General features: G+C 40.6%; 1 protein-coding gene across 1 annotated transcript; it reads left to right on the top strand.

Moving 5' to 3' along the window:
• Nucleotides 1–8,623: 8,623 nt before the first annotated feature.
• Nucleotides 8,624–21,024, top strand: LOC108934229 (sodium/potassium/calcium exchanger 3-like). Its single transcript, XM_029251301.1, has 15 exons — nucleotides 8,624–8,689; nucleotides 9,411–9,485; nucleotides 11,542–11,626; nucleotides 12,196–12,299; nucleotides 13,348–13,422; nucleotides 14,190–14,215; nucleotides 14,438–14,491; nucleotides 14,622–14,764; nucleotides 14,896–15,059; nucleotides 15,331–15,559; nucleotides 16,128–16,294; nucleotides 16,924–17,038; nucleotides 18,083–18,195; nucleotides 19,317–19,382; nucleotides 20,318–21,024. The coding sequence occupies exons 2-15, from the start codon at nucleotides 9,420–9,422 to the stop codon at nucleotides 20,426–20,428; spliced, it is 1,518 nt and encodes a 505-aa protein (XP_029107134.1). The 5' UTR covers nucleotides 8,624–8,689; nucleotides 9,411–9,419; the 3' UTR covers nucleotides 20,429–21,024.
• Nucleotides 21,025–26,283: the final 5,259 nt, after the last annotated feature.

Below are 26,283 nucleotides of genomic sequence, written 5' to 3'. Positions count from 1 at the left end.
GTGTTACTACACAAGGTCTGAAAGAGGCGGTAGCAGCATTTTCTTTTTCTTTGCTCTGATCTCCACAGCAGTGCTACCAGGCCAAAATATCCACATGCACGTATATTTGTGAGCTCTGAATAAGGAAGATCATATTTTTTTATCCTCCTTTAACTGATTTTTGTTAATAATGCTATATGTTTAAATTTTAATGCAAAGGTTAGGATCTTTCTGTTTTCTATTGTAGCTACAGCCGATAATTTGTGTGACATTCCAGAGAACTGCCGTCAAAAAATGAGATGAAATAGTTTATTGTCGGGGTGTGGTGGCATGGTGGGTTTGACCTGTGCCTGCTTTCTGGTGGGTCTGGGGTTCAAGTCTCACTTGGGGTGCCTTGTGATGGATTGGCATCCCATCATGGGTGTGTTGACTCCCCCCTCCAGCCTTGCGCCCTGTGTTGCCGGGTGACCCCCCCACTTGGGACAAACGGTTTCAGACAATGTGTGCATGCATACTTTTTTGTTGTTGTATGTAATACAATGAAATTTTGTGTGGCAGCCCTCAGAACAACAGCAGCAGAAATGTATAGCCTACTGCACCAACTGTTGTTCACATAGATGTACAGTCCTCCTCCTCTGCTTTTTCTGGAGTCCCTTGTCCGATCCACTTCTGAGCTTGTCCATCTTGTTGGTAGTAAACCTGGAGGTGGCGAGGAACAGGCTCGGAAGCGCTGGTCTGTATGGGTTAGCCTGTAGCCAAGCATGTAGCCCGGCTCACATCCCTGCTTCTGTTTCCTCTCCCTCCACCGCCTACACTGCCTCGCTGGTGGGATGGCAATTCCGATGGGCTCTGGGGGGCATAGGATCTCCGAGGAGATGAAAGTGGTGTCAAATCTGAAGCTGTGTGGTGGTCTCTGGTGAAAAGTAACTGAGATTGGTAATATGCGCTGAAAGCTACTGCTGTACTGAGTAAGACACTATCAGTCCATACTGTGAGGGCCATTTTGAAGTAAACCGAGGCAAAAAGAGATCAGTTCAGAAGAAAGCAAATGAATGCCTTAACCAAGTACAATTCTTTTATGCAAAACATACAGCTTGTTGTTTAGTACAGTTAAGTGCTTGGCAGCCACATATATGAAATACTGTACCTCCATTATGTTTTGTCTATTTTAGTTGTGACTGAAGAACATGCAGTCTTTGGTTACAAATATGCAATATCCATGAAAAAATTCTGACCATAAATGTGAAAAAGCAATTTAAATATGTAAAACATCTAAAGCACATTGATCCATCAGGACATTCTGGCACAGAGCTCAGCCCCGATAGCACAGAAGGCCTGAACCCTCTCCTTTGTGGTGGAAAATTGCCAGTTATATTCCATTACATAGAAAGTCCGTCAGAGCTAGCTACTGACACTACTCAGATACAAATCCGTCTGGCCTGCAGAGGCCAGCTTATGTTTGGGACATGAGCTTTTACCGACTATTCCATGGAAACCCCAAAGGTGAAGCCCATCTTTGGACTTTTTGGACTGAGGCTCAACTGTGGCTCATTTGGGCTGCCAAGTTGATTTAGCCTGACTATTTTTGTCAGTTTCTGCTGTACCGACTACACCAGTTATAAAAATATAGCTTATTGTCTTTAAACCAGAATTTAGAATAGAAAATGACACTGTGCATTTACATTACACTTATTTAGCTGATGCTTTTCTCCAAAGTGACTGACAATTTTAAGGTTACAATTATTTACCCATTTATACAGCTGGGTAACTGTACTGGAGATTAATACAACGTGCGGGGGGATCAAATTTGTGACCTTTTGATCCAAAGGCAATAGTGCTAACCACTACATTACCAGCTGTGCAACTTTTTACTGTATTTTTCACAATTCAGAAAAAGTTGTCAGATTGAATAAGTGAAGGATCATTCTTGATTTTGGTTGAGTCCTCTGTCTTTGGTGTCACATGCAGCAGGTGTACATACAATTAATGCTCTGTCCACTTCAAAGCCCATTTAGCAAGACCCTGTGGACTAGATATTCTACAGTAGCCTTTTTTATGCATGGCAAGAAATTAGGTTAAAATAAAGTCATACTTTTTAACATTACCCATAATGATTTAGTGTTTCATTTAACGGGTCACACTGAGTGCTACATTTTAAGAGTCATTGGAAACTAAGTTTTCTAATTACTTAAACAGTTTAAATGTACTGCATAATTATTAATTTTTTTGAATCAAGTTCTGTTTTCTCCCACTGTACCCGAGTTTGTGTCATAGTCACAGAGCAATAACCGAAATGCATAGTACTGGATGTAAGCCTGTCATTAATCTTCCGTAGACAATTCCTGTCATTAATCTTCTGCCTTGTTTTGCTGAGCTTTGTTTTATGGCTTGTAGGATTTTTTGACCACATCTTAAAAAAGCAGCTCAACAGAGTATTCAAAAAAAGACTAAGTCAGGGTTCATACAACTGAAAAATTTATTTGTCCATATGATTGTTTTCATTACTAATAATTGCAAATACTTTCATGAGAACCGATCATTTAACTAATTGTAAATTCTCACGATTCCACATAATCTTATCAAGTGGATGAGCTCACTCTCTCTGCCTCCATTTCTCCACTCCTTAAATGGGCTTAGCCAGCAGCTTCTGCCCACAGCTGAGTACTCTTTGAGACCATGTTGCTAGGCAACTGCTTCTTCATTTTTTAAAAATCTGTATATCATCAGATGAAAGCCTGGGATACCAGGGTTGGGACACAAGGGACAGTATAGAAGAATAAAATGCATAGTGTGTAAATAGTATGTATTTGTGGATGTGTCAATATCGTTGGCACAAATGTTCTTTATGCATTTATTTGTTTATTTTGGCAAATAAGCGGAACACTCCACTGAATGAATTTTCCGTCAATGCTATTTTAATTTTTCAGGAATGACATTAAGAACCAAGGGCTGGCAGGCAGTCTTGGAATACTCGCCTTGAGATTTTTCTTTAGTTTCAAGGGAGCAATTTATTTGTTTCTTTCAAATAAGCATCATTATGTCATTCAACTGAACAGAAAGTTTTTTACTTTACATGAGCGATTAGTAAAGGTCCTAATATGAATAGTAATAGTTGAAAGTTGCAGCTTGAAATTATTGGGGGAAAATACAAAATAATTACACTGCTGTCCCTGTGAAACTGTCTGTTTATAAAATTTTCAAATTATAATTTTGATGCCACAAGACAACAGAATGCAGGAGGCTGGAACAGGCTGGTCTTGGGAAATTAAGCTTGCAAAATGAATCAGACGTTCAGTAAGAGCTTCCCGAAGTGAAAACATTTTTAGGGTGGGGGTGGCTGTAAATCCAATATTAAACATCTAAATTTATTGTTGCCTTTCAAGTGAATCCTAACATGAATGTGTGCAACCATTATTCTGCTGGCTATTCATCAACTACAGTTTATCAGCTCTAGATTAAATCCAAAAATAAACAGTCTTGTTTCTCTACCAGTCTGTCATGCAGTTTGTCACCAGCTCTCTCACTAACCTCTGGTGCAGTCAGTAATATTGTCCCGTTGGATTGTTCAAGCTAAAATGGATTCAGAACTCAAAGCTCAAAATGAGAGGGATTAAAGACATGTCCCTTTATGATCCCACTCCTGACACCTGATTAGATCAGCTGGTACACAGCAAAGACAATCTTTAATGCAGTTGTACAGAAATCCAGCTCGGATTCAGTAGTTAACAGAGGAGTGCAATAGTAGGAAAATGCAGAATGAAGATATATACACAATAAAGATAATAAGGATGTCAAAGTTCAGCCCCATTTAGTTATTTCTATAGTTGCTTGACCATCGGGCAACTACAAGGTGTTTGGTCTCTGCCACTTCCTTTGGAAATACAGGGAGGAAGCAGGCAATGGTGTCTGTTCAGGAGTCACTTACTGAAAACATGCATTTTACACTAAATTTGCTCTAGTTTTAACACATTTCAGTTTGGGATAGGCTGCTGCCAGTGCACGTATAAGATGTTAAATGTGTTCTTACATAACTGTAGCTGGCAAAAGGTTATATAGTGGTTATGGATATGGATTCATCAAAACATTACTGGTTTGAGCTCTCAGCTTCTGCTATTCTAACCTTTTCAAAGGATACTTAACCTGACTTTAAGTGAAGTATTCATCTCTGTGAATGAGTAAATTTACTATAAGATATATACTGCATTATCTATTAAGAATCTGCAGTAACAAAAAAATAAAATGGCTTAGCAATAAAAATTTAGAGGTGCAGGTCCAATGTTAATGGTTCTGTTCTGGCAAAGCAATAAACACTCAGAGAGGGAATTTCTGACCCATTTGTTCAGATGGTTTCCTCAAGGATACAGGGGAAAAAATGAATTAATTTTGTTCTCTTACTTCTTTTTATGTCACCAGTTAGTGCAAATTCCCTGTCACCCTCTGTCATCAACCTGTTCCCCTATGAATAGTGTCTCCATGGCAATAGCGATATCTAAGACAACCTGTCAAAGCCACAACCTGAGATCTGTTTTTGAGCACTGAAGTAATTTAGGGTGTTAGAATGAGAGGGCATTTTATGAAGACTTCTTTGTAGTGGCTCTTGAAGCCCCAACAACAATAGAAGAGCAGGAGTTTGTCCTGTAATGTATTCCTGTTTGGTCAGTCCAAACATAATAAAAATAAGAAAATGTTATCATTCAACCTGATATTATATATTAGCTGCATGCAACAGAGAAACACACAGTGCTGTGAAAAAGTATTTGCCCCTCCTGATTTTTTATTTTTTTGCTTATTTGTCACAGTTAAATGATTGAGATCATCAAATAAATTTTAATATTACACAAAGATAACCCAAGTAAATACAAAATCCAGTTTTTAGATGATGATTTCATTTATTAAGGGAAAAAAGCTGTCCAAACCTACCTGGCCCTATGTAAAAAACTAATTCCCCCCCGCCCGTTAAATCATGAATGAACTGTGATTAACCACATTTTTTGGAAAGCTGAGTTAAATTTCACTTGCCACACCCAGGCCTGATGACTGCCAGACCTGTTGAATCAAGAAATCACTTAAACAGAACCTGTCTGACAAAGTGAAGCACACTAAAAGATCTCAAAAAGCAACACATCATGCCGCGATCTAAAGAAATTCAAGAACAGATGAGAAACAAAGTAATTGACATGTATCAGTCTGGAAAGGGTTACAAAGCCATTTCTAAGGCTTTGGGACTCCAGCAAACCATGGTGAGAGCCATTATCCACAAATGGAGAAAACTTGGAACAGTGGTGAACCTTCCCAGGAGTGGCTGGCCTACCAAAATTACTCCAAGAGCGCAACGACGACTCATCCAGGAGCTCATAAAAGAACCCAGAACAACATCTAAAGAACTTCAGGCCTCACTTGCCTCAGTTAAGGTCAGTGTTCATGATTCAACAATAAGAAAGAGACTGGGCAAAAATGGTATCCATGGGAGAGTTCCAAGGCGAAAGCCACTGCTGACCGAAAAGAACACAAAGGCTCGTCTCACATTTGCCAAAAAACATCTTGATTATCCCCAAATATACACACACACACACACACACACACATTTTCAGAACCGCTTGTCCCATACAGGGTCACGGGGAACTGGAGCCTACCCGGCAACACAGGGCGTAAGGCCGGAGGGGGAGGGGACACACCCAGGACGGGACGCCAGTCCATCACAAGGCACCCCAAGCGGGACTCGAACCCCAGACCCACCGGAGAGCAGGACCAGGTCCAACCCACTGCGCCACCGCACCCCCCTTATCCCCAAATATTGGGCAAATATTCTGTGGACTGATGAGACAGAAGTTGAACTTTTTGGAAGGTGTGCGTCCCGTTACATCTGGCATAAAACTAACACAGCATTTCATAAAAAGAACATTATACCAACAGTCAAACATGGTGGTGGTAGTGTGATGGTCTGGGGCTGCTTTGCAGCTTCAGGATCTAGATGACTTGCCATAATTGATGGAACCAGGAATTCTGCGCTCTACCAGAAAATCCTGAAGGAGAATGTCTGGCCGTCAGTTCGTTACCTCAAGCTCAAGCGCACTTGGGTTATGCAGCAGGACAATGATCCGAAACACAGCAGCAAGTCCACCTCTGAATGGCTCAAAAAAAAACAAAATGAAGGTTTTGGAGTGGCCTAGTCAAAGTCCGGACTTAAATCCGATTGAGATGCTATGACATGACCTTACACAGGCCGTTCATGCTCGAAAACCCTCCAATGTGACTGAATTAAAACAATTCTGCAAAGAAGAGTGGGCCAAAATTCCTCCACAGCGATGTGAAAGACTCATTGCCAGTTATCGCAAACGCTTGATTGCAGTTGTTGCCGCCAAGGGTGGCACAACCAGTTATTAGGTTTAAGGGGCAATTACTTTTTCACATAGGGCCAGGTAGGTTTGGACAGCTTTTTTCCCTTAATAAATGAAATCATCATTTAAAAACTGCATTTTGTATTTACTTGGGTTATCTTTGTGTAATATTAAAATTTGTTTGATGATTTCAATCATTTAGTTGTGACAAATATGCAAAAAAATTTTTTGAAAAATCAGGAAGGGGGCAAATACTTTTTCACAGCACTGTACATCAGAAGATCCCAATATAACATATAATGCTATTCCAATGTACAGACTTTCCAAACATAACAGTTGTAACTTGCTCCCAAAAATCTGCATCAGTCTGCATCAAGTAAATTCTCATAACACTGTCTCTTAATTACCATTATGACAAAGAATAATGTGTTGCTGAGCCACCAAAGGTTCAACCATTTCTTCATCAAACATGCAAAGTTCTTACTTTATCTTCAAACGTGAGGGGCAGCTGGCAGCGTAGCAACCGGGGCAGCTGTTTTTGGATTCAAAGGTTGTCAGTTAAAATCTCACCTACCGCTGTAGTACCCTGGGGTGAGGTATTTTTCCTATTTTTCCTAAGCTGTATAAACTGGTGAATAATTGTAAGCAGTTTAACATTGTAAGCTGCTTTAGAGAAAAGCATCAGTTAGCTGAATAAATGTGAATACAGAAGAAATCTACTTCAAGACCAAGTGCAGAATATCTTAACTATTCCAGAGGTCTAATAAGAACTTAGGACCAAGATATTCAGTATGTCTTGTGCATAACACATTTGTGAACTGTTTTTCTATCCCCTTTTTCTGTCATGATTTACCTTGATATGATATTGTCATTATGTTTTTTTTTTTTTTTTTTTTGGCCTTGGGTAGTACAGCTGGTTGCACTGGTGCCTTGAAGCTCCTAGCTCAGTCTGTGCAGAGGACACATCCTCTTTCTGTAGTCACATGGGTTTCTTCCAGGTGCTCTAGTTTCCACCATAGTTCAAAGATGTGCTTCAGATGAACTGTTAACTCTAAATTGTTCAGGCTCATAGTGTATATACAGTATGTGTAATGAACCAGCGTGCATGTGATTGCCCTGCAATGGAAGGGCATCCCATAAAGATTGTACTCTGCCATGTGCCCTACGCTTCCAAAATAGGCTCTGATCCATGGTATGGCATGATCCCATTGCACAAGCAGTAACTAATAATGGAAGAAATCTGTTGTTCTTCTGTTTTCTGAATGGTGCCAAGTTTTCTCAATGCTGCCATTTTCTCCCTAATTCTCATTATGTGTCACGCGCACCTCGCCCGCACCTGTCTCTCATCTAGGCGACACTGTATAAAAGGATCAGGATTGCATGCCTGCTTGCAGAACCTCACTCGAGCAACCGCAACTCGTGTGTGCATGACGATTCCTGTCTCTTTGCTGTTCCTGATCTCCTGGCTACCGACTTTTGCTTCGTCTTACCATCTATGTCCCTTATCTGTCCCAAGAAACCTCAAATGCTCATCACCTGATTCACGCCTGTCCCCGACTACAGTTCTTCGTCTTGCTCCTTGGCTTTTGTTGTCAATAAACGGAACCCGCGATTTGATCCTATTCACCATCCTCCGGCTTCCATTATCCCAGCATGATAACTTGATTGATCAAATTACTATAATCACTTATTACGCTTGTTATCTAACTCTATCAAACTGTCATTTGTGACAAAATAATAAACAATCACACAAATTGACTAGTAATGATACTGCCTTTCAAGAGAATTCTATGCATGTTATCACTTCAAGTCTTAAGCTGGTACTGTAGGTGAGGCTTTCCTTTTCCTTTTCCACCTTCTTTAACCCTTTTTTGTTTACAGCTTGTAATTATTGACCAATAAGTAATTTTTCTGGTTCTGGTTTTTACACAATGATAAAAAGTCAGAACATTTTCATATAAGTTTCTTAGAAGTGTGAGACTCCACATGTAAATGCTACTGTACAAATGACATATTCTCATAAGTTCCAATTCTCAAAAAACAATTCCACTGAGACTCTTCTAAAGATGTCAAATCTATAAAGTACTGCAGAGATTTTGAGCACATGCTGCAGAGCAAATTTATATATGTGATAGCAGTGTCTGGCAGGTTCAGCCTGTAAGATTGCATTTTCAAACCTGCCCTATGATTTATCTACGTATTATGTAAGTTTACTCAGAGGTTTGTATCTCACAACTCCTCTTAGGCATGGTATCCCCTTTCCCCACTGATAATGTTCATGCTTGTTTTATCCCTGCCCAGCCGAGTTCCCGGATGACATCTTCACTCAGGAGGAGCAGCGGCGTGGAGCAGTGCTGCTGCATGTCTTCTGTGTGAGTGGCCCCACCCTTCACTTCATTCCTTTGACTTCATAGCATCAGTCATCTCCACCTTTGCTGGACAGGCAAATTAATAGCTGTTTCTACTCATAACTTTCGGTTAAATTGTACTTCTTAGCCAGCCACTACGCACATCTCTGTTATACATCTCACCGGGGTAAGGATCAACTCCTGACAAGTGACCTTCTAGTATCTTAACATTCATCTTGGTTATATTTCAATTAAAGGTCAATATTTCAGATAAGACATTAGAAATTTTGAGGTTACATTTCTTGATTCACATATACTACATAAACTGAAAGTCCTCCCATTTGATTATTGCAAACCTGGAAAATTGGTTGTAGGGCCCTTGATTTTGTGCTTGACCCAGACAGTTTTGAGGTCCAGAATGATTTAGCTTGAAAAATGCATGAATGGTGTTTCCATAGGCCAGACCCTAATCTCCATGTGGTTGTGTGTATTGGTTTGGTTTGTCCTCTTTAAGGGGAGCCACTATTAGGGATGTTTTGAGCTCTGGTCTGTCCCACACAATGCCCCTTACAAACTGAATGTGTCAGCTATAATTTATTCAGTGGTTTTCAGGGAATAATCTTTATAGATACTGGGCCAGTGTTTACAGGTGTCTGAAAACACTGGGTCTCAATGACCTATGAAGTGTTCACACTATTTATAAACTCTCTGTCTTTCTCTCTCTTTTAATCCTTGCATTTCAAAGGCTGTTTACATGTTCTACGCACTTGCTATTGTCTGTGACGACTACTTTGTTCCATCCCTGGAGAAGATATCAGAGGTGAGAATTACAACTCAGTGTCTCACACTAAATTTCACATCAGGTCAAATTGCTTGCCTCAAGTTGAATCACATCAAATCTTTTTTCTGATGGATGAGAATATTTGAAAGAACACAAGCTGTGAATGCGATTCTAAGTGTTTGAATCTTCAACATCTGACTTGACTTCTTCTTCACTTGTTCTAAGTGGGCACTTTCAATACACGCTGCACTTCTAGTTGAGGCTTCTGAAATCTTAGCGTGTGCTAAGTGGGCACTTCTGTTATAGACGACTACTGATGTAGAGACTAGTACGCTTCAGTTTTTTACTGGCCAGTTAACACGAGCTAATTGTCCCAACTTCATTCTCCTCTCTGTAGTTGGGCGATAACATCTGACTATAAACCTTCTCTCTCTACCTCGCTCTCTATCGCACTGTTTATTGGCCTGAAAATAACGAGTGCGGGAAATCATAAATAAAGATTGGTTGTTTAAAGGAAAATCCATAAATAATTTACAAGAGTAGCAGTACCCTCGTTAACATGATAAGAATCAAGGTATATTATATCTAAATAATTTACAATAGTAACACAGAGCACAATTGTTAAGTATTTTTTCTCTCCATGTTTCTTTGGCTTTATGCTGAGAATGAGAATGCCACACAGTTTGTGACAGACTGTTGAAAGACCCTTTCATTGTAGATAAATAAAAAAATGTGCAGAATTTATGTCTACTTGTAATTTTCTCAGCATAACTCAGAGAAGCAATTTTTATTGGGGTACCTTGTTTACCTATATTGTGGACTTTCCTCACACTGAGGAAGTGTCCTGTCAAAGTACTGTTCTAGAGATGTTTTTGTCATTTGTTGACACTGATCACAGAACATTCATCCTTTTCCCCTGTAGACAGTTTGTAATCTATTTCAGAAAGGTTGGAATCTACAGTTTTTTTTGTTCTGACTGGTTGATGGGCAATTTAATTGGCACTTGGACCCCCAGAGTTTTTTTCTCCCTTGCCTTTCAGTTGGGAATTTTTTGCTCCTTTCCTCTGTGGCCAGTAGGCATACTTATAACTTTAATAACTGCATGGATGCTCTAGTCATTTAATATATAGCCAACTATATATTTGATTGTATCTCTGTCTTATTCCTCTGTTCAGCACTCTGTGTCACTGTTAGAAGAAAGTTCTAAAAAACTAAATTCCTCAGATTATGACTACTTGAGTTAAAATTGTTCAGATTCAGACATTTCTCATTTTTTTTTAATTTGTACTTATCTTTAAGTGTGGGGGGGGTGCGGTGACACAGTGGGTTGGACCAGGTCTTGCTCTCCGGTGGGTCTGGGGTTCGAGTCCCGCTCGGGGTGCCTTGTGACGGACTGGCATCCCGTCCTGGGTGTGTCCCCTCCCCCTCCAGCCTTACGCCCTGTATTGCCGGGTTAGGCTCTGGCTCCCTGCAACCCCATATGGGACAAGCGGTTCAGACGTGTGTGTGTGTGTGTGTGTGTGTGTGTGTGTGTGTGTGTGTGTGTGTATTAAGTGTGGGATGTTTATTCAACTTGCTTGTACAGTGTTTAGTCTCGTGTCTGATGTGTTTTTAATAGTGTTAGTGAGAAGGCTGAATTGATACTAAGGAGACAAACGTGGACATAGAAATAATGTTTAAACTGACTGGAAGAAGAACATTGTGCATAATTATAAAGTAAACCTGTCAGCAGTTTGTTCTGAATTGAGGAATGGAGCAACAATGTATTTTTACTTTGAGCAATTTTAAATTAGTTCTAATTAAGGTAATAAAAACTTAAGCCTTACAGAATTTTTTCAAAATGATAGCTTTGTCCAAAGTTTCTACAGCAGGTAACTGTCAGGGGGCATGTAAACCAAATGGGAGTGGGTGAGGAACAAAGATACAAAATTAATTGCTATACTGTTACAAAAATGGGGCTTAGTTTTATTGCATCAAAGAACTTTCAGCTGACAAATAAGGAAAGGCTATAAATTAATCTTGTATGCGTTTATCTTCTGTAACTCCACCCCTGTGCTCCCATCCACCCCATGATGCCTCCTGTTTTTCCTTCCAGAACCTGCAGCTAAGTGAGGATGTGGCAGGTGCAACCTTCATGGCAGCAGGCAGCTCCGCTCCTGAGCTCTTCACCTCTCTGATTGGTCAGTAAGGTACCTTCACGCTGTCCTTCCCTCCTATTGGCCAGAGGTGTCCGCCTCTTCCTCAAATGATCATGTACAGTTCTTTTTGGGCATTGCACCAACTGCGAATATTATTGCACATCTCAGAGTATTCCACAGCTGTCCAGACATTCACCCAGATCTCCAAACTTCCCTGTTTGTTTGCTGTAGTGTGCATCTGCAGTTTGTTGTAATTTTGTGCACTTAATGGTTGGTTGTGCAGACTTTTATGCTGATAAAAGGAAAGGTAGCATGCAAAATGAAAGCTAGATATCATTTATACATGCAAATAACTAATGTTGGTTGATTTTGCTGGTTCAAACATATGGATGCAGTTATGCTTTTTAATGACCACTGATGTTCAATTTTTTTAGAGCAGACTTCTCATACAGCTATTCTTAAATCATTCCAGGTTAAGAAATTCAAATATTAGTCATATTTGTAATCTCCAAGCAAACAAATAAAAATAAAAATATAAAAAAAATATAATATGGATATATATATGGTAAAAGAAGCCAACAGACAACTGCTTATCACCAATTTTATTTCAGGTGTGTTCATAACTAAAGGGGATGTTGGTGTCGGCACCATTATTGGTTCAGCAGTCTTCAACATTCTAGTCATCATAGGAGTGTGTGGAATCTTCACTCGTCAGGTAGGCAGCACAGAAGGGGTTTCATAGGAACAGCTGTGGAATCCTTTTTCACATGTATTCAGTTCATAGACAGATAATGATTTTGTTTTATAATTGTAATCCTAGGCTTCTGCTAAATAAGGAACTATTATCATGCTGCCTGTCTTAAACTGACTGTGCATTCATTGTATATTATTATTATTATTATTATTGCTGTTGTTGTTGTTGTTGTTGTTGTTGTTGTTATTATTATTACTCAACAAGCATCCTTTAGCAGGTAAGCAAAGGTTTTTGGCTCAAGCCCTGCTGTTCACTACCACTATAGTCCTCTTCAATAAAGACTTTCCTGGAAGTGCTTCAGTAAAAATACCCAGCTAAATGAGTATATTAATGTGTCCCCTTACACAAAAGCATCATCAAAGCAACAAATGAAAATAATATAATCGATAATATAGATCTATAATAATATGATCTGCAGAATTTGATCCACTTACACAGCTGGATATACAGTATGTATTCAGACAGTACAGGGTAAGAACCTTGATCCTGGGTAATATAAAAGCATCAAGGAGTGGTGCTTGAACCAACAACCTCCAAGTTCACACTCTTATCTGCTGCCCCGTGCTAGTATTTTTGATTCAGTGTATAATATACACTGTTACCACTACAGTGGATGTTACACAGACAGACATGTGCACCTACATTTTATTCCATGGGGTGGTGCACTAGCTCAGTGGGTAGCCGCACACTGCACACTGGACACTGCACACTGTACACTTTCCCCAGCTTACACTTATATCCTGCTGTGCATGTTGTCCCCGCACGAGCTTTGCACTGGTGCCTTATGGGTTTGCTTTTGCACCTTTGGGGTTTTCAGGCACATGTTGCTGCCGTAAATGTATACTGTACATTTCCGACACTCTATCAAGATGTGTAACAGCGTGAACATCCTCCATGCTTGTTGTGCAGCTTTTTTGAATGGCATCCAAAATCTGTGTGATGTGGGGCGTGGTGAAGTGCGGCTCAAATTCAGTTTGTCAGCTGTGTACTCTTGCTTGTGCCACTACAGACCGTGTCTCTGACGTGGTGGTCATTGTTTCGGGACTCACTCTACTACATACTGTCTGTGGTGGCCTTGATTCTGGTAAGCATTAAAATATTATTTTCTGCTTTATGCTTACAGTTTTGTTCATCTAACATTTGCTAGTTTTGTTGGGAAATTACATTTTACTGATTTTACTGAATTGCTTAGGTTGACTGTGGAGTGCATGGCTGTGTGAGGGGGCGTGGTGGCACAGTGGGTTGGACCGCAGTCCTACTCTCCAGTGGGTCTGGGGTTCGAGTCCTGCTTGGGGTGCCTTGCGATGGACTGGCGTCCTGTCCTGGGTGTGTCCTCTCCCCCTCCAGCCTTACGCCCTGTGTTGCCGGGTTAGGCTCTGGTTCCCTGCGACCCTGTATGGGACAAGCGGTTCTGAAAATGTGTGTGTGTATCTCAGTATTATATTAATTCATTTAGCTGACACTTTTATCCAAAGCAACTTCCAGTGTTAAGATGTTATTTTCCCATTTATATAGCTGGGCAGCTGGTAGTGTAGTGGTTAGAGCTACTACCTTTGGATCATTCTCACATACTACTGTGGTACCCTTGAGTAAGGTACTTACCCTTAATTGCTCCAGTAAAATTACCCAGCTGTGTAAATGGGTAAATAACTGTAGGTAGTTTTACATTCTAAATTGCTTTGGAGAGACGTGTTAGCTAAATTAATAAATGTAATCTACTAAACAACTGATAAGGTAGTGTGATATGTCTGATGTATAGCTCTGTTAATGAGATTGTTATTTCTTTAGAAGGGTTATGTGCAGCACAGAAGACCGTTTGCTACTTTAATTTTCTGTGAACTCTTTCCGTAGGTTATCTACGATGAGAAAGTGGTCTGGTGAGTGTCGTTAATCTGATACTTTTGCAGAATAATTTTAAAAAGCTATTCCAAATCAGATATTGAGCCCCCCCAGGCGAGCTGTTTACACCGAATACACAGCCGTGGTCGTAAGTCCAGAAGAGTTCATAGATGTGGGAGTACAGTAGCTGTCATATTTCCCACACAGTGAATTTGCTTTTTTGGCCTTTTTGACCACCCTCCTGTTTTGCTACTTTACAGGTGGGAGTCCTTGCTGCTGGTTGCCATGTATGGGCTGTACATCCTTATCATGAAGTAAGTGCACATCTCAGAGGCATTGCCCCTTCCCACTGCTGTTTTGCCACAGAAGGTGAAATTAAGATATAAAGGAACTACATATAAATCTTCCAGACACCACAGTTTCAACACAAAACATTGTTTTCAGGTTCAATGCCCAGATCTTTGGGTTTGTGGAACAGCGATGTGGTGGTCCTGGATCACCATGCACAGGGGGTGAGACCCACACAGATGGAGCTATGGCAGACAGGGGGCCAAACTGTGACTCCTCTGTTGTCCTGCTCAGGAAAGGTAAGCACACCTGCCTATGTCTTTGTTACCATACCTTTTCACGGCTGACACCGGATGTGGCGCCATCTCTGTGTACCATGATTTTTGCTGCAACCTGTCAGGTTCAGCATCTGTATTTTCTGGCACCTCAGGGCAGGGTTCAGCGGGAGAGTCCCAGGTTGTGATGGTGGATGAACTCCTCAGAATACATCCCCATCAGCTCTCTTTCTCTGAGGCCAGCATGCGAGTCATGATCACACGTCACTTCTCACCCCGCACGCGCCTCATCATGGCTGGGCGTCTGCTCATTAATGAGGTTAGCACCTCGCCGCTAGGTGGTGGAAGAGGACAGCAAATGAATTGGCCTTGTATTTTGGAGCTCAGCTTAAGATGCTTTAGCTAAAATATACTGCAAGTTCATTAATTGTTCTTTGCAGAAGAATATGTGAAATGTGTAAGAACACCGGACATCTACACCAAACCATGCCTTAGGTTGAGGAGTGTATGAAATGACGTGTGAATTTAAGTTTAATACCAAGGTCAGACTCCCTCAAATGTTTGTGTGTCTGCAATTGCCCACCCTCCAGAGGCAGCGTCTGACTCAGCGTGTAGGGGACACTGATGGGACAGTGGGAGGCCCTATTACAAAAGGAGACAACGCAGCAGGGGACAGTCACTCTCAGCAGCCTCCAGGGGAGGCCACAGACAGAGGAGGGTCTGAGAACATGCTGAAGAGGGAGTCAGCCCCAGAAAGTGGTGGGCCTGTGGAAGGGGAAGAGGTTCAAGAGGGGATGTTCAATCCCCTAAAGATACCTAGTGAGTGTTGCTTGTGCTCTGTTCATGTCTTTGGATTGTGAACATGGGAAGAACATGCAACCTCTGGAGAGGACAGGACAAACCAGGACGTGATCGGATAGGATAATATTTTATTAATCTCAACAGTAATGATAATAAATGACAAAATGACAAATAAATAGCAAGAAAACATGGGGAAAAAAAAGTAAAAAAGTAACTTCATGCCTGAGGAGTAGATATTGCTATGAGTACTTTTACTAAGTCATTGTTTTTTGAAAGTAACAGGACTTGCACTTGAGTATTGATTGGACTGCTTAACCTACCTCAGATGATCAACAATATGCGTATTCTTTTTTCCTAAGAAACATATCATGTTAAGAGTATATTGTATATGTACTGTAAGTACATTAGCCTACAGTATGACAGTTTCTGAAGAAACAAACAACTACAGCAAGGACAAATAATTAAATGCAGCCTCAGTGCAGACAGTACATTGAAGGTGAGTAAACCTAAAAATAGGGTAGAAAAGCAGGAGGCTAAAATCTCACGGTTTGACCACTAGCTTGACTATATGTCTTCTCTTGCACAGGGGGGCGCTGTGACTGTGTGAAGTGGCTGGTGTCCTGGCCCCTCAGGCTGCTGCTCTACTGCACTGTGCCGAACTGCGTGCTCCCGCGATGGCACCGCTGGTTCATGGTCACCTTTGTGACCTCCACGCTGTGGATTGCCATCTTCTCCTACCTCATGGTGTGGATGGTAAGAACACTAACAGCTCTTGTCATCACTGGCTGCTGAGTGTGCTGGTTCCTTATGGTCCCCATCCCTTCACTCATTTATTGGAATAATGAAAGTAATATGTATATAAAAATATTGTAAAATATTATATATATTATAAAATAATACTTTGAGTAATTTGGTTCATTTGGTGTTTTAAGGGTTAAACCAGAAACCAATTAAAACACAACTAGTATGAACGTACCACTGATGCTTTTTAATTTTGTTGTAGTTACAGTCACCTTGTATTTACAGTGATTGTTGCACTGGTGGGCTGTTCCATAGTATTCCAACTAAGAAGTTTCTCTGAAACGTGTTCAGCACCTAATGAACAATTTTTAGGGAGCTGCAGTTCTGAATCTTTCTTCCATTTTATCTTCTTATTATAACATACCCAAAAATCTGCAGCACAAAAGGCCTGAGGTTTGACAGTCCTGTGTCCATGAAGTGGGGGGCCCTTTTTCCCCCACACTTTCCCTGAACTCTTAGAAGGTATAACATACATAGGTACTACATATTTCACTTTGAGATGGAGGTGTTCGTGGAGCTCGTGAGAGTCAGGTCACCGACACCTGGTGGAAACAGTAACTTGACATCCTGTGCTTTACCAGGTCACCATCATCAGCCACACGCTCAACATCCCCGACTTCATCATGGGTATCACCTTCCTGGCTGCTGGCACCAGTGTTCCGGATTGCATGGCCAGCCTCATCGTTGCCCGGCAAGGTGCTAAAGCACATTTCTCTTTCTTGTTTCTGCTTTGTCAGCATGTCTTTGTCCTTGTTAGCCTGTGTCCAGTCACTTTTCACCATTTATGCATTTATAATGGATTTAGCATGAATTCACTTTGCACACGTCTGCCCTGGTTACAATATTACACTCTTGCAAATTGGTTTGCATAGACCCATATACTTTATTTTGGAAAACAAAACACTGGGGAAAATATGCAGTTAATAAATCTGTCACTCACATAACAGGATTCATTTGTTCCATGACCTCACCTTGTTAGAACAGTGGCACAGTGAGTAGTACTGCTGTCTCACTGTGCCTGGGTGGTGTGGGAGGATGTGGGTTCAGTCCCTGCTCAGCCTGTGTGGAGTTTACATGTTCTCCTTGTGTCTGTGTGGATTTCCTCCCACACTCTAAAGACATGCTAGTCAGGTTCCCCCATAGTGTGTAAGTGACACAGAGAAAATGTTCCACTGATGTATGGATGAGTGACCCAGTGTAGTGTATCTAGCAGTGTAAGTCACCTTGGTGAATAAGGTGTGTAGGCTGGTAACACTACATGGAGTTCAGTGGAAGTCATTTTAAAGAAAAGCATCTGCTAAATAAATGTAGACAAAACCAATTGTGAGGGGATTTAAAATTTCTGCTTAATTCCTACGGGGAACAAAATTGGTTCCCATACAAAAAATATCCATGCATCCAGTATTAGCAACCGCTTATCCCAAGTGGGGTCGCAGTGAACCAGAGCCTATCCCAGAAGCACTGAATGCAAGGCTGAGGTGGGTACAGCCCGGACAGGATGCCAGTCCATTCCAGGGTAGGCACGCACACACAGAGTGGGGGGAGACCAGAGCACCCAGAGAAAACCCACACAGATATGGAGAGAACATGCAAGTCCACACGGACTGAGAGGGGATCGAACCCCCGGTCTCTCACAACACCCAGGTGCTGTGAGACAGCAGCGCCACCATGCCTCCCTACAAAAAATATGTAGCCTACAATTCATTAAAACACAGTTTGTCCCTCCCGTGTCATGCTCAGGTTTAGGGGACATGGCGGTTTCCAACTCCATTGGCAGCAATATCTTTGACATCCTCCTGGGGCTGGGCTTTCCCTGGGCACTGCGCACCCTGGTGGTGGACTATGGATCCTTGGTAGGTGCTCATGTCCTTCCATGTGTTTCTTCTCTCTGCAGCATCTCTTTCCTCCTTTTTCATCTATCTAGTGGAAACTTCTGTCCAGAGTGACTTAGAAGTGGGCAAACATGAGTGCAGTAAGTGCTGTAACAAAAACCACAGACACAACAGAGACGAGCACAAACATGTGTCAGTTGGTGGCTTCTGTTTCTCCTTCTTCTCTCTTCACTTGTCTCCTTCCCTTGTTTCACTCTCACTGCCACCTAGTCTTTATGTTTCCATGTCACGAGAGAGAAGTGTTCTGCTTCAACCAAGGACTGCTTTTGAAAGTCTGTGATGGAATACTGCGCATAGCTCTAACGCTCTTTTGTAAACGAAACGTCCACACATATGATAGGCCTGTTTTCCCCTCCTTCCATTTTGTGTTCTAGGCCCGGAGCCGTAGTGGTGCTCTAAAGAAAGGTTCTGCATCGGGGCTTTTAAATCCGAGCTTTGTATTTTGAGCATTTTCTCATTTAATGTGTTCTTAATGACTAGAGCTGTCTGTGCCTTGCAGTCACTGTGCTCAGTGAAACACTACTGTTTTAGCACACCAACAATGAACTTCTATCAGTGATCATTTTGATCATTCATGGGAGATCAAAGGAACTTTTTTCAATTTGATAAGGGGTAAAATACAGGGACAAATACAGAGAAAACACAGAAACCCCATTTTATACAAAGCAGTCCCCAACCCTCCCAACCACCCCAAAATTAAGTTAACAAAATGTTTTAAAAAATTTAAACCATTTTAAAATAAACAAACGGAGAGGTAAGATATAAATGAAATATTCAGTGGGAGAAGTTAATTCCAGGTTGTGGTAAAAACCAAACCTAGTATCTCAGGGTCTGGTAAAGACATGTTGTGGACATATGAGGATAGATAGCGTCAATCTCATCTCTAACCCAGTGCTATGGTGGTGGGGGGGGGGGCACTATTTCTTCAACACTTTGGAGTAAGGCGATGAGCCAGTAGAGGTTAGGTCATGGTGCCTGTTGGTTATGGATACCCTTTCGGGAAGAATCCCAAAAACGGTGCGGCCGGACCCGTGATGCCTGCGGAACACGCGTTTTATTAGTGAATATTTGTCTGTTCTTAGGTTTTCATCAAAAACAAAGGGCTGGTGTACTCCGTCATCCTGCTGCTTGCATCTGTCTTTCTCACAGTAAGTAGCAAAGAGCCCTGGCAAGTCCACACTCCTTAGCTATAGGGAAAATGCTCTGCTCACACATACCAGAATGCGAGGGCACACAACCATTCATTTGTTAAGAGTCTGGAATTATTGGCAAAAGTCTGGCAATTTAAATTTCAGATTAATTTTTGATTAATCTTGCAAACAGGTCCTTAACCACACTTCCTCCAGATAGTGTTATTTTGTATAAATACATATCCACTAAAAAGGGGTTTTCACTTATTTACAAGGAAGGTCCTCATGGTTATAACGGAATTAGATTTTTGTTGGTTTTGTCATATGTAGCAGAAGTCAGAAGAATTTAGAATATTGATTTTGTTATAGTAAATTCATCAGAATCTTCATATGAAATATTAATTAATTTAGCTTAATTTATCAATTTTTTTGCCTGTACATTATTGTATGTGTATTACTTTTTGTTATATTAGAATACATTTGAATGTGTATAGTTTTAGGGGGGCGTGGTGGCACAGTGGGTTGGACCGGGTCCTGCTCTTCAGTAGGTCTGGGGTTTGAGTCCCGCTTGGGGTGCCTTGTGACGGACTGGCGGCCTGTCCCGGGTGTGTCCCCTCCCCCTCCGGCCTTACGCCCTGTGTTGCCGGGTAGGCTCCGGTTCCCCGCAACCCTGTATGGGACAAGCGGTTCTGAAAGTGTGTGTGTGTGTGTGTGTGTGTGTGTGTGTGTGTGTGTGTGTGTGTGTGTGTGTGTGTGTGTGTGTGTAGTTTTGTTGTTAAAATTGTATTGAGAAATCTTTTACTTGTTGGGGCTCTCCTCTTCTATTCTTCATCACTTTTTACATAATCTTGTTTTCATCAAACTGCTTAGTTTCCACAGTATTAGTCTCCTTGTCCGTCTCTCATTGTTTTTACTCAGTGTCTGCTGTATTTTTCTCCTTATCCTCCTCCCAGGTGTTGAGTGTTCATTTGAATCACTGGAAGCTGGACCGGCGACTGGGCATGGGTTTGCTCTTTCTCTACGCCATCTTCCTTCTTTGCTCCATACTTTTCATACAAATATGATATGTCCAGAACCATAAGGTAGTTTTTCTATTGCACTCTTATTACATCTTTGGATGTAATTACACATGGAACCCCATAAAGACAGTACACATATACTAAGAAGGTACACATAAACACACATGTATATACATGGGAGGAGCCCTTTGGACCATCATCTTGTTGCTGCTGTGTATATCGTTTTGAGAGAAACACAGTAGGAGTTGTAGCAAAATGACTGATGGATGAAGAGCAAAGTAACATGTCTGTGGATTGCAGTGACCACCTGAGGTGATTTAGTTTGTAAAGGTGCACATTATGGCAGAAACCCCAGTAACTGACGAACACTCAGTTTTAAAGCATTTATTAAATTCATATTTGCATCTGCTTAGAAGAGACTGACAGTGATACAAAGATTATTTATATTAGGCTGCTCAGAAGTTTTGATTATTGTTACATACCAGAACAAAAAAAAATATTTCACCTGTTCAGTATTTTTGTAATACCTTTATTATTTAATAGGTATTTGTATATTTAAAAAGAGTTACCAGTTTTGATAACTTTTGGGTAGGCTTCTGTAGTATGGGTCACTGTTCATTGCCATGAAGTGTTTTTTAAACAAAATGAAATTGTATATATTTATTAGACTTATTAGTGTGTATTGAATGTATTAAAATATTACTGCAAGCCTCCAAAACCATTGCATTTATCAATCTTATTTATATAATTTCAACAAAAGACTAGACATAAATTATGTAAAAGTTTTTCATATATTTTGTTGATCTGATCATAGCATATTTGCTTTCCATACCGTTTATGAAATGCAGAATTATCAAATCATTTTGCAATATAGTAGTTGACAGTGATGAAATTATCAATATGATGTTTAAATGGGAGTCTGAAGTCACCATTCATACTCAGCATGATTTTCTGAACAACATGAACATTCTTTTGATATTGTCCTATTATTGATTTGCTTCATGAAGGTCTTGTTCCAGACAACCTGTACAACTTAAAGATTCATGCTTAGAATTGTTTAGAGAACTGGATATTTACAGCCTTGGGATGTAAATTTGAGTTCTTTTTATTTAAAAACAGTTTGTGCCCAAAAACTTAAGTGTACGTTATATATCAAGGTGGTAAGCTATTTACAGTGAGCATGTAAGCATAAGAACAAGAGTCAGTATAGTTAAAATGATTGTTTGCATTTGGAATTATCATTACCCAAATTTCCTCAGTAAGTGTCTGACATAAAAAGTTAGGAATTTTCAGGAACTTAATGCTTGAGAACCCAAATTCTTTTTACTAAGGTAAAAGTTTCAAAGGTGATAAAATTTCACTCTTAATAGACCATACATGTATTATCTGGTTTACACAACTTTATTTGTATCACCTTACATTTTTATTTATAATTTGGTGCAGAGGTTTTCGTATCTTTGAATTCATTGTGTTGAGTGCAATAAACAAAACTGTGTGCAACAATGTCTCACAATTTTATTCTTTGAATTTTTTAGTATAGTGACTATGTAAAAAAAAAAAATGTTGGTGTATTTTACACAAATTATTGAGTTTAGAAGGCCTGACTAAACCTTTGAACACAACTGAAACCAGAACACACACACTCTCACTCTCACTCTCTCTCTCTCTCTCTCTCTCTCTCTCTCTCTCTCTCTCTCTCTCTCTCTCTCTCTCTCTCTCTCTCTCTCTCTCTCACACACACACGTGTAAGCTGCTTGTCCCAAGCGGGCTCGCAGCGAACCGGAGCCTAACCCGGCAACACAGGGTGTAAGGCTGGAGGGGGAGGGGTCACACCCAGGATGGGATGCCAGTCTGTCACAGGGCACCCCAAGCAGGACTCGAACCCCAGACCACAGGAAAGCGGGCCCTGAAACCATAACTTAATGATGTATTCTTCGTAACTCATGTTTTTGTCCAGAAGTAAGTCACTTTTAGACATAATCCATACAAGATTAATAGTACAGATATCATTTGATTGATTTGCTGGTTTGGTTCTGTAAAAGTCTTGGTTATAATAAATAAGAAATACTTTGTAAGACTTAAAAAATATATATTTTTGTTAACTTATATTAAATTTCAAATGACCAAAAATAAAAATATGTTGTCTCTACAAAATGCTGTTTAATCCCGTTACCCGATTCGTCCCTTAAACACATGCAATGTCATTCCTCTTATTTGCCACAAACACTCAAGAAAATTAGTCAAAAGCTATAAAACTATGGAAGTGAACTGAATTAAGGTGGTTCCACAACCCTGTTTATTTGTTTTATTGGTGTCTATTGACTCAATATGTAAACACTGACTGATTTTATTCCACTATAAACTGAAACTTAAAAAAAAAACAAGTCAGTGAAGAAAATATGATTTAAAATAAAACTGTCTTCGAAAAATTACTTGACTTTTACTGACTGTTCATAATATGAGGGGTCAGTGCACATGTGCTGTACATTGTTATTCAGCATATTCTGTTCTCCAGAGAAAATTACATGAATGTAAAGACAATGAGCAAAGACAAAAATTTGTAGCAATATCTTATTCCATAGTACCATACCATACCATAAAGCTGTACCCTGTTCTGACATACTGGGAGCAGTTTCATCTAGATAATACTTACAATATTACATGTACTCATTTTCTCCACAGTGATGTGCAACTCAGAAAGAAAATTAAACTTCTATATGTTTAATAGACTTGTTAGTATGTGTTGAAAAAACAAAACCGCAACAAAAAATTGGATTTAGAAGGTCATATTGTGTGTGTGTGTGTGTGTGTGTGTGTGTGTGTGTGTGAAAGAGAGACAGACAGACAGAGAAAGAAAGTATAAATATAAAGGCTGGGTCTTGTTTGTCCTGCCAGGGGTTTATCATCAGTCAGGAAGATGCTATGCAGTCTCCCTCCACTGTCCCTGAAGGATCACATGTGATTCCAGCCTCCTGAAGACTTTTTGCCATTCTTGGAGAGGAGATCTACGGCTGAGCTGTGCCTGTGACAGACAGAGAGAATGTGCTGGGAGACAGAGGGGTTTGTGGGAGGGTGGTGGTGATAAAACCTGAGGTTACGCTAGTTAAGTACAGTAAATAGATCGTTTCAGTGATTTTGCACAGAGAAAGTGTGCATGACAAGGGTGGAGGGTGACACAGCAAACGCAACATAGCAGACGTTTATGCGATGGTGATTTTATGAGAAGAGCACGCTATAAAAAATGAATAGAATTTTATGTGCAAGTGTGCAGCTGTCCATGGCGATTGTTTACTGTCTATGCTCCAGGCCAGCACAACCAGGGAAATTTCTGGCAGTACAAAAGATGAAATTGAGGCAACCACCAAATGTGACAAGGAGTTCCGCAACTATGCAACAGGTCTGGATTCTGTCTGATGCAATGCTACTTCTTCAGTCAGCTAGGCTATCTCACCTGGCTGATGTACACGCACCTCTTAAGCATGCTTGAACTTCCAATTATAAACAGAATTGGGACTGGAAGCCTGTTTGTAACTTGGAAGTGTTCATAAGGGACAGCTGGTAGCGTAGTGGTTAGTGTTGCTACCTTTGGATCCAAAGGTTACACATTTGATCCCCACCTCTGGCTATAGAGCAAGATACTCAGCCTAAGTTGCTTCAGTAACATTAGCCACCAGTATAAATGGGTAAATAATTGTGAGCTTGTAGCTGTAATAACTGTAACATTAAAAGTTGCTTTGGAGGAAAGCATCAGTTAAATGAATTAATATAAAACCACCAACTACATGCCATTTAATGAAATCTTAATACAGTTTAATCCCTCAATTTATTAACAGGTTAGCTTCTGCTGAAATCATCATCTACAGCTGTAATAAATTAAAATTAAAATTTAAAAATTAACATGACTGAGGGAATAGATGAAATACAAAATAATGTCTTACTAGCATTTATTAAGCAACAACAATGTCACTACTTTCTTTCTAAACCGCTTGTCCCATACGGGGTCGCGGGGAACCGGAGCCAACCGGGCAACATGGGGCGTAAGGCCGGAGGGGGAGGGGACACACCCAGGACGGGACGCTAGTCCGTCGCAAGGCACCCCAAGCGGGACTCGAACCCCAGACCCACCGGAAAGCAGGACCCGGTCCAACCCACTGCACCACCGCGCCCCCCTACAACGTCACTAATAACACTAAAATTATACAAAAACATTGTTTGTCATCGTAACCATATCCCATGGGGGAACTTCCAACTTTTCACCTTTTACTCTGAATGCGCATGAAGCCAGCGGGTAGTTCAGCAGACACCGGAGCAGAGCGGCAGTGTGCATTGTTCACTTCTTCAGCTCACTTAGCAACTTTCTTGATTGAAAACAGAATGGGTTGAGTGGAGAAGCAAGGATTACTGTGTGTTTGGCCAGGCTGTCAGTGCCCAAGGTAGGCTCATGCCAGGTTTCCCATCTGCATCCATCGAGGGCTCTCACTGAACAAACAACACTAGGAACTTAGCTAACTAGCTGCCTAAATCTAGACTGATTGAGAAATGAGTCATATTCACAGAGCAGCCCAGAGACCCAGCAGTTCTCTGCAAGTAAATACTTTGTATGAAACATTTTATTCAACTTGTATATGGACTGATGAGAGAACTTTGCAACACTTCACTTTGTATTCAACTTGTTCTGATAGCTACTTATATAAATAGATTTTGTGCATCTGCAGTTCCGCTTCGCAGCGTTACACATTGGGCTTTTAAATAATTTCTAGTGTCTTTCAAAACACAGAGGTCCTATTCCCTAAGCATGTTACATTTAGCATGTTCAGCCCGTTATTCATCTTTCATTTATACGTACACCATTTTAAGTATATTAGATGGCACAGATGTACAGTTTTACGGGTGGGGGCTTGTTACATGTATACGTAGAGACCAGACAAAGCATTTGAAATGCTAATAATGTTCATTAAGTAAACAATAACCTCTGCATTTCATGTTCTGACACCAACTTCCGAAGTTTTCAGTGACCTTTTCTCAGCATGGTTTAGTGGTCGGTAATTTCATGGAAAATGAAGCGCATATGTTGTAGATCAGGAGGCAGGTAGATGGCAAGAAAAAGCAAAAGCACCACTCCATCAAGCTAGGTGGAGATGTGAACTCAATCTGGCAATGTGTCTTCTACCTCCACGTCACCTTGATGTACTTACACAGAAGCAAGCAGAGACACTGCCAAGGCTGTCGGAGGTTGACAAGAGACAGGCCCTCTTTCCTTTGCAGTGAAGCTCCTTGACATCAGAAGGAATTTAAAGTATTGTGAAAACTGGAAGAGAGGACATTTATGATCATGCCATCCTAGCCAACTGCCCCTTTCCAGCTTTCTCCAGTCCAGTGCTTGCTACCGTGTTTTATTAAACAGCAAGATCAGTGTCTCATTATTCTCAATGCTTTATGGTCACCCAAGAACAATGATCGGATCGCCAAGTTATACCAGGCTTGACTTGCTGCTTACGTTTATGTTAAAGCAAAAGTGCAAATATTACTAATTCAAAGAATCTTAATGTAAATATTACTGATGCAAAGTACTAAATATGGAAAACTATGAATGGATGTCAAAGGAAAAATGTTATTACCCTTCATCTTCACTTGTTCTATGGTCATGTCACGAACATCCCAGTCATAACTATCTAAATCCTGTTTTCAGTCCACACTGCTTACTCAACTTACAAACACAGCTCCAACCGGAAGTCCATTTATAACTCCAAAGTCACTTTTACCAGTAAGCACAAACAGTAAATGTGTAGTAATATAGATATTCTTCTAATTATTTGATGTAAAGTTTTTGTAAAAACTTCATCTAAAGGTATAATAAATAGGAAATTCCTCCTAATCAGTCCTGATAACTGAATTCATCC

Source organism: Scleropages formosus, chromosome 4, assembly GCF_900964775.1.
Source record: "Scleropages formosus chromosome 4, fSclFor1.1, whole genome shotgun sequence".
NCBI classification, from domain to species: Eukaryota; Metazoa; Chordata; class Actinopteri; order Osteoglossiformes; family Osteoglossidae; genus Scleropages; species Scleropages formosus.
This window is presented reverse-complemented; position numbering and strand designations above follow the sequence as displayed.

Coding starts and splice junctions, on each gene's coding strand:
- LOC108934229 (XM_029251301.1), top strand. CDS start 9,420: ATGTTCTACGCACTTGCTATTGTCTGTGACGACTACTTTGTTCCATCC. Junction 17,039..18,082: donor CCTCATCGTTGCCCGGCAAG/GTGCTAAAGCAC, acceptor TGTCATGCTCAG/GTTTAGGGGACATGGCGGTT. Junction 18,196..19,316: donor TGGTGGACTATGGATCCTTG/GTAGGTGCTCAT, acceptor GTCTGTTCTTAG/GTTTTCATCAAAAACAAAGG.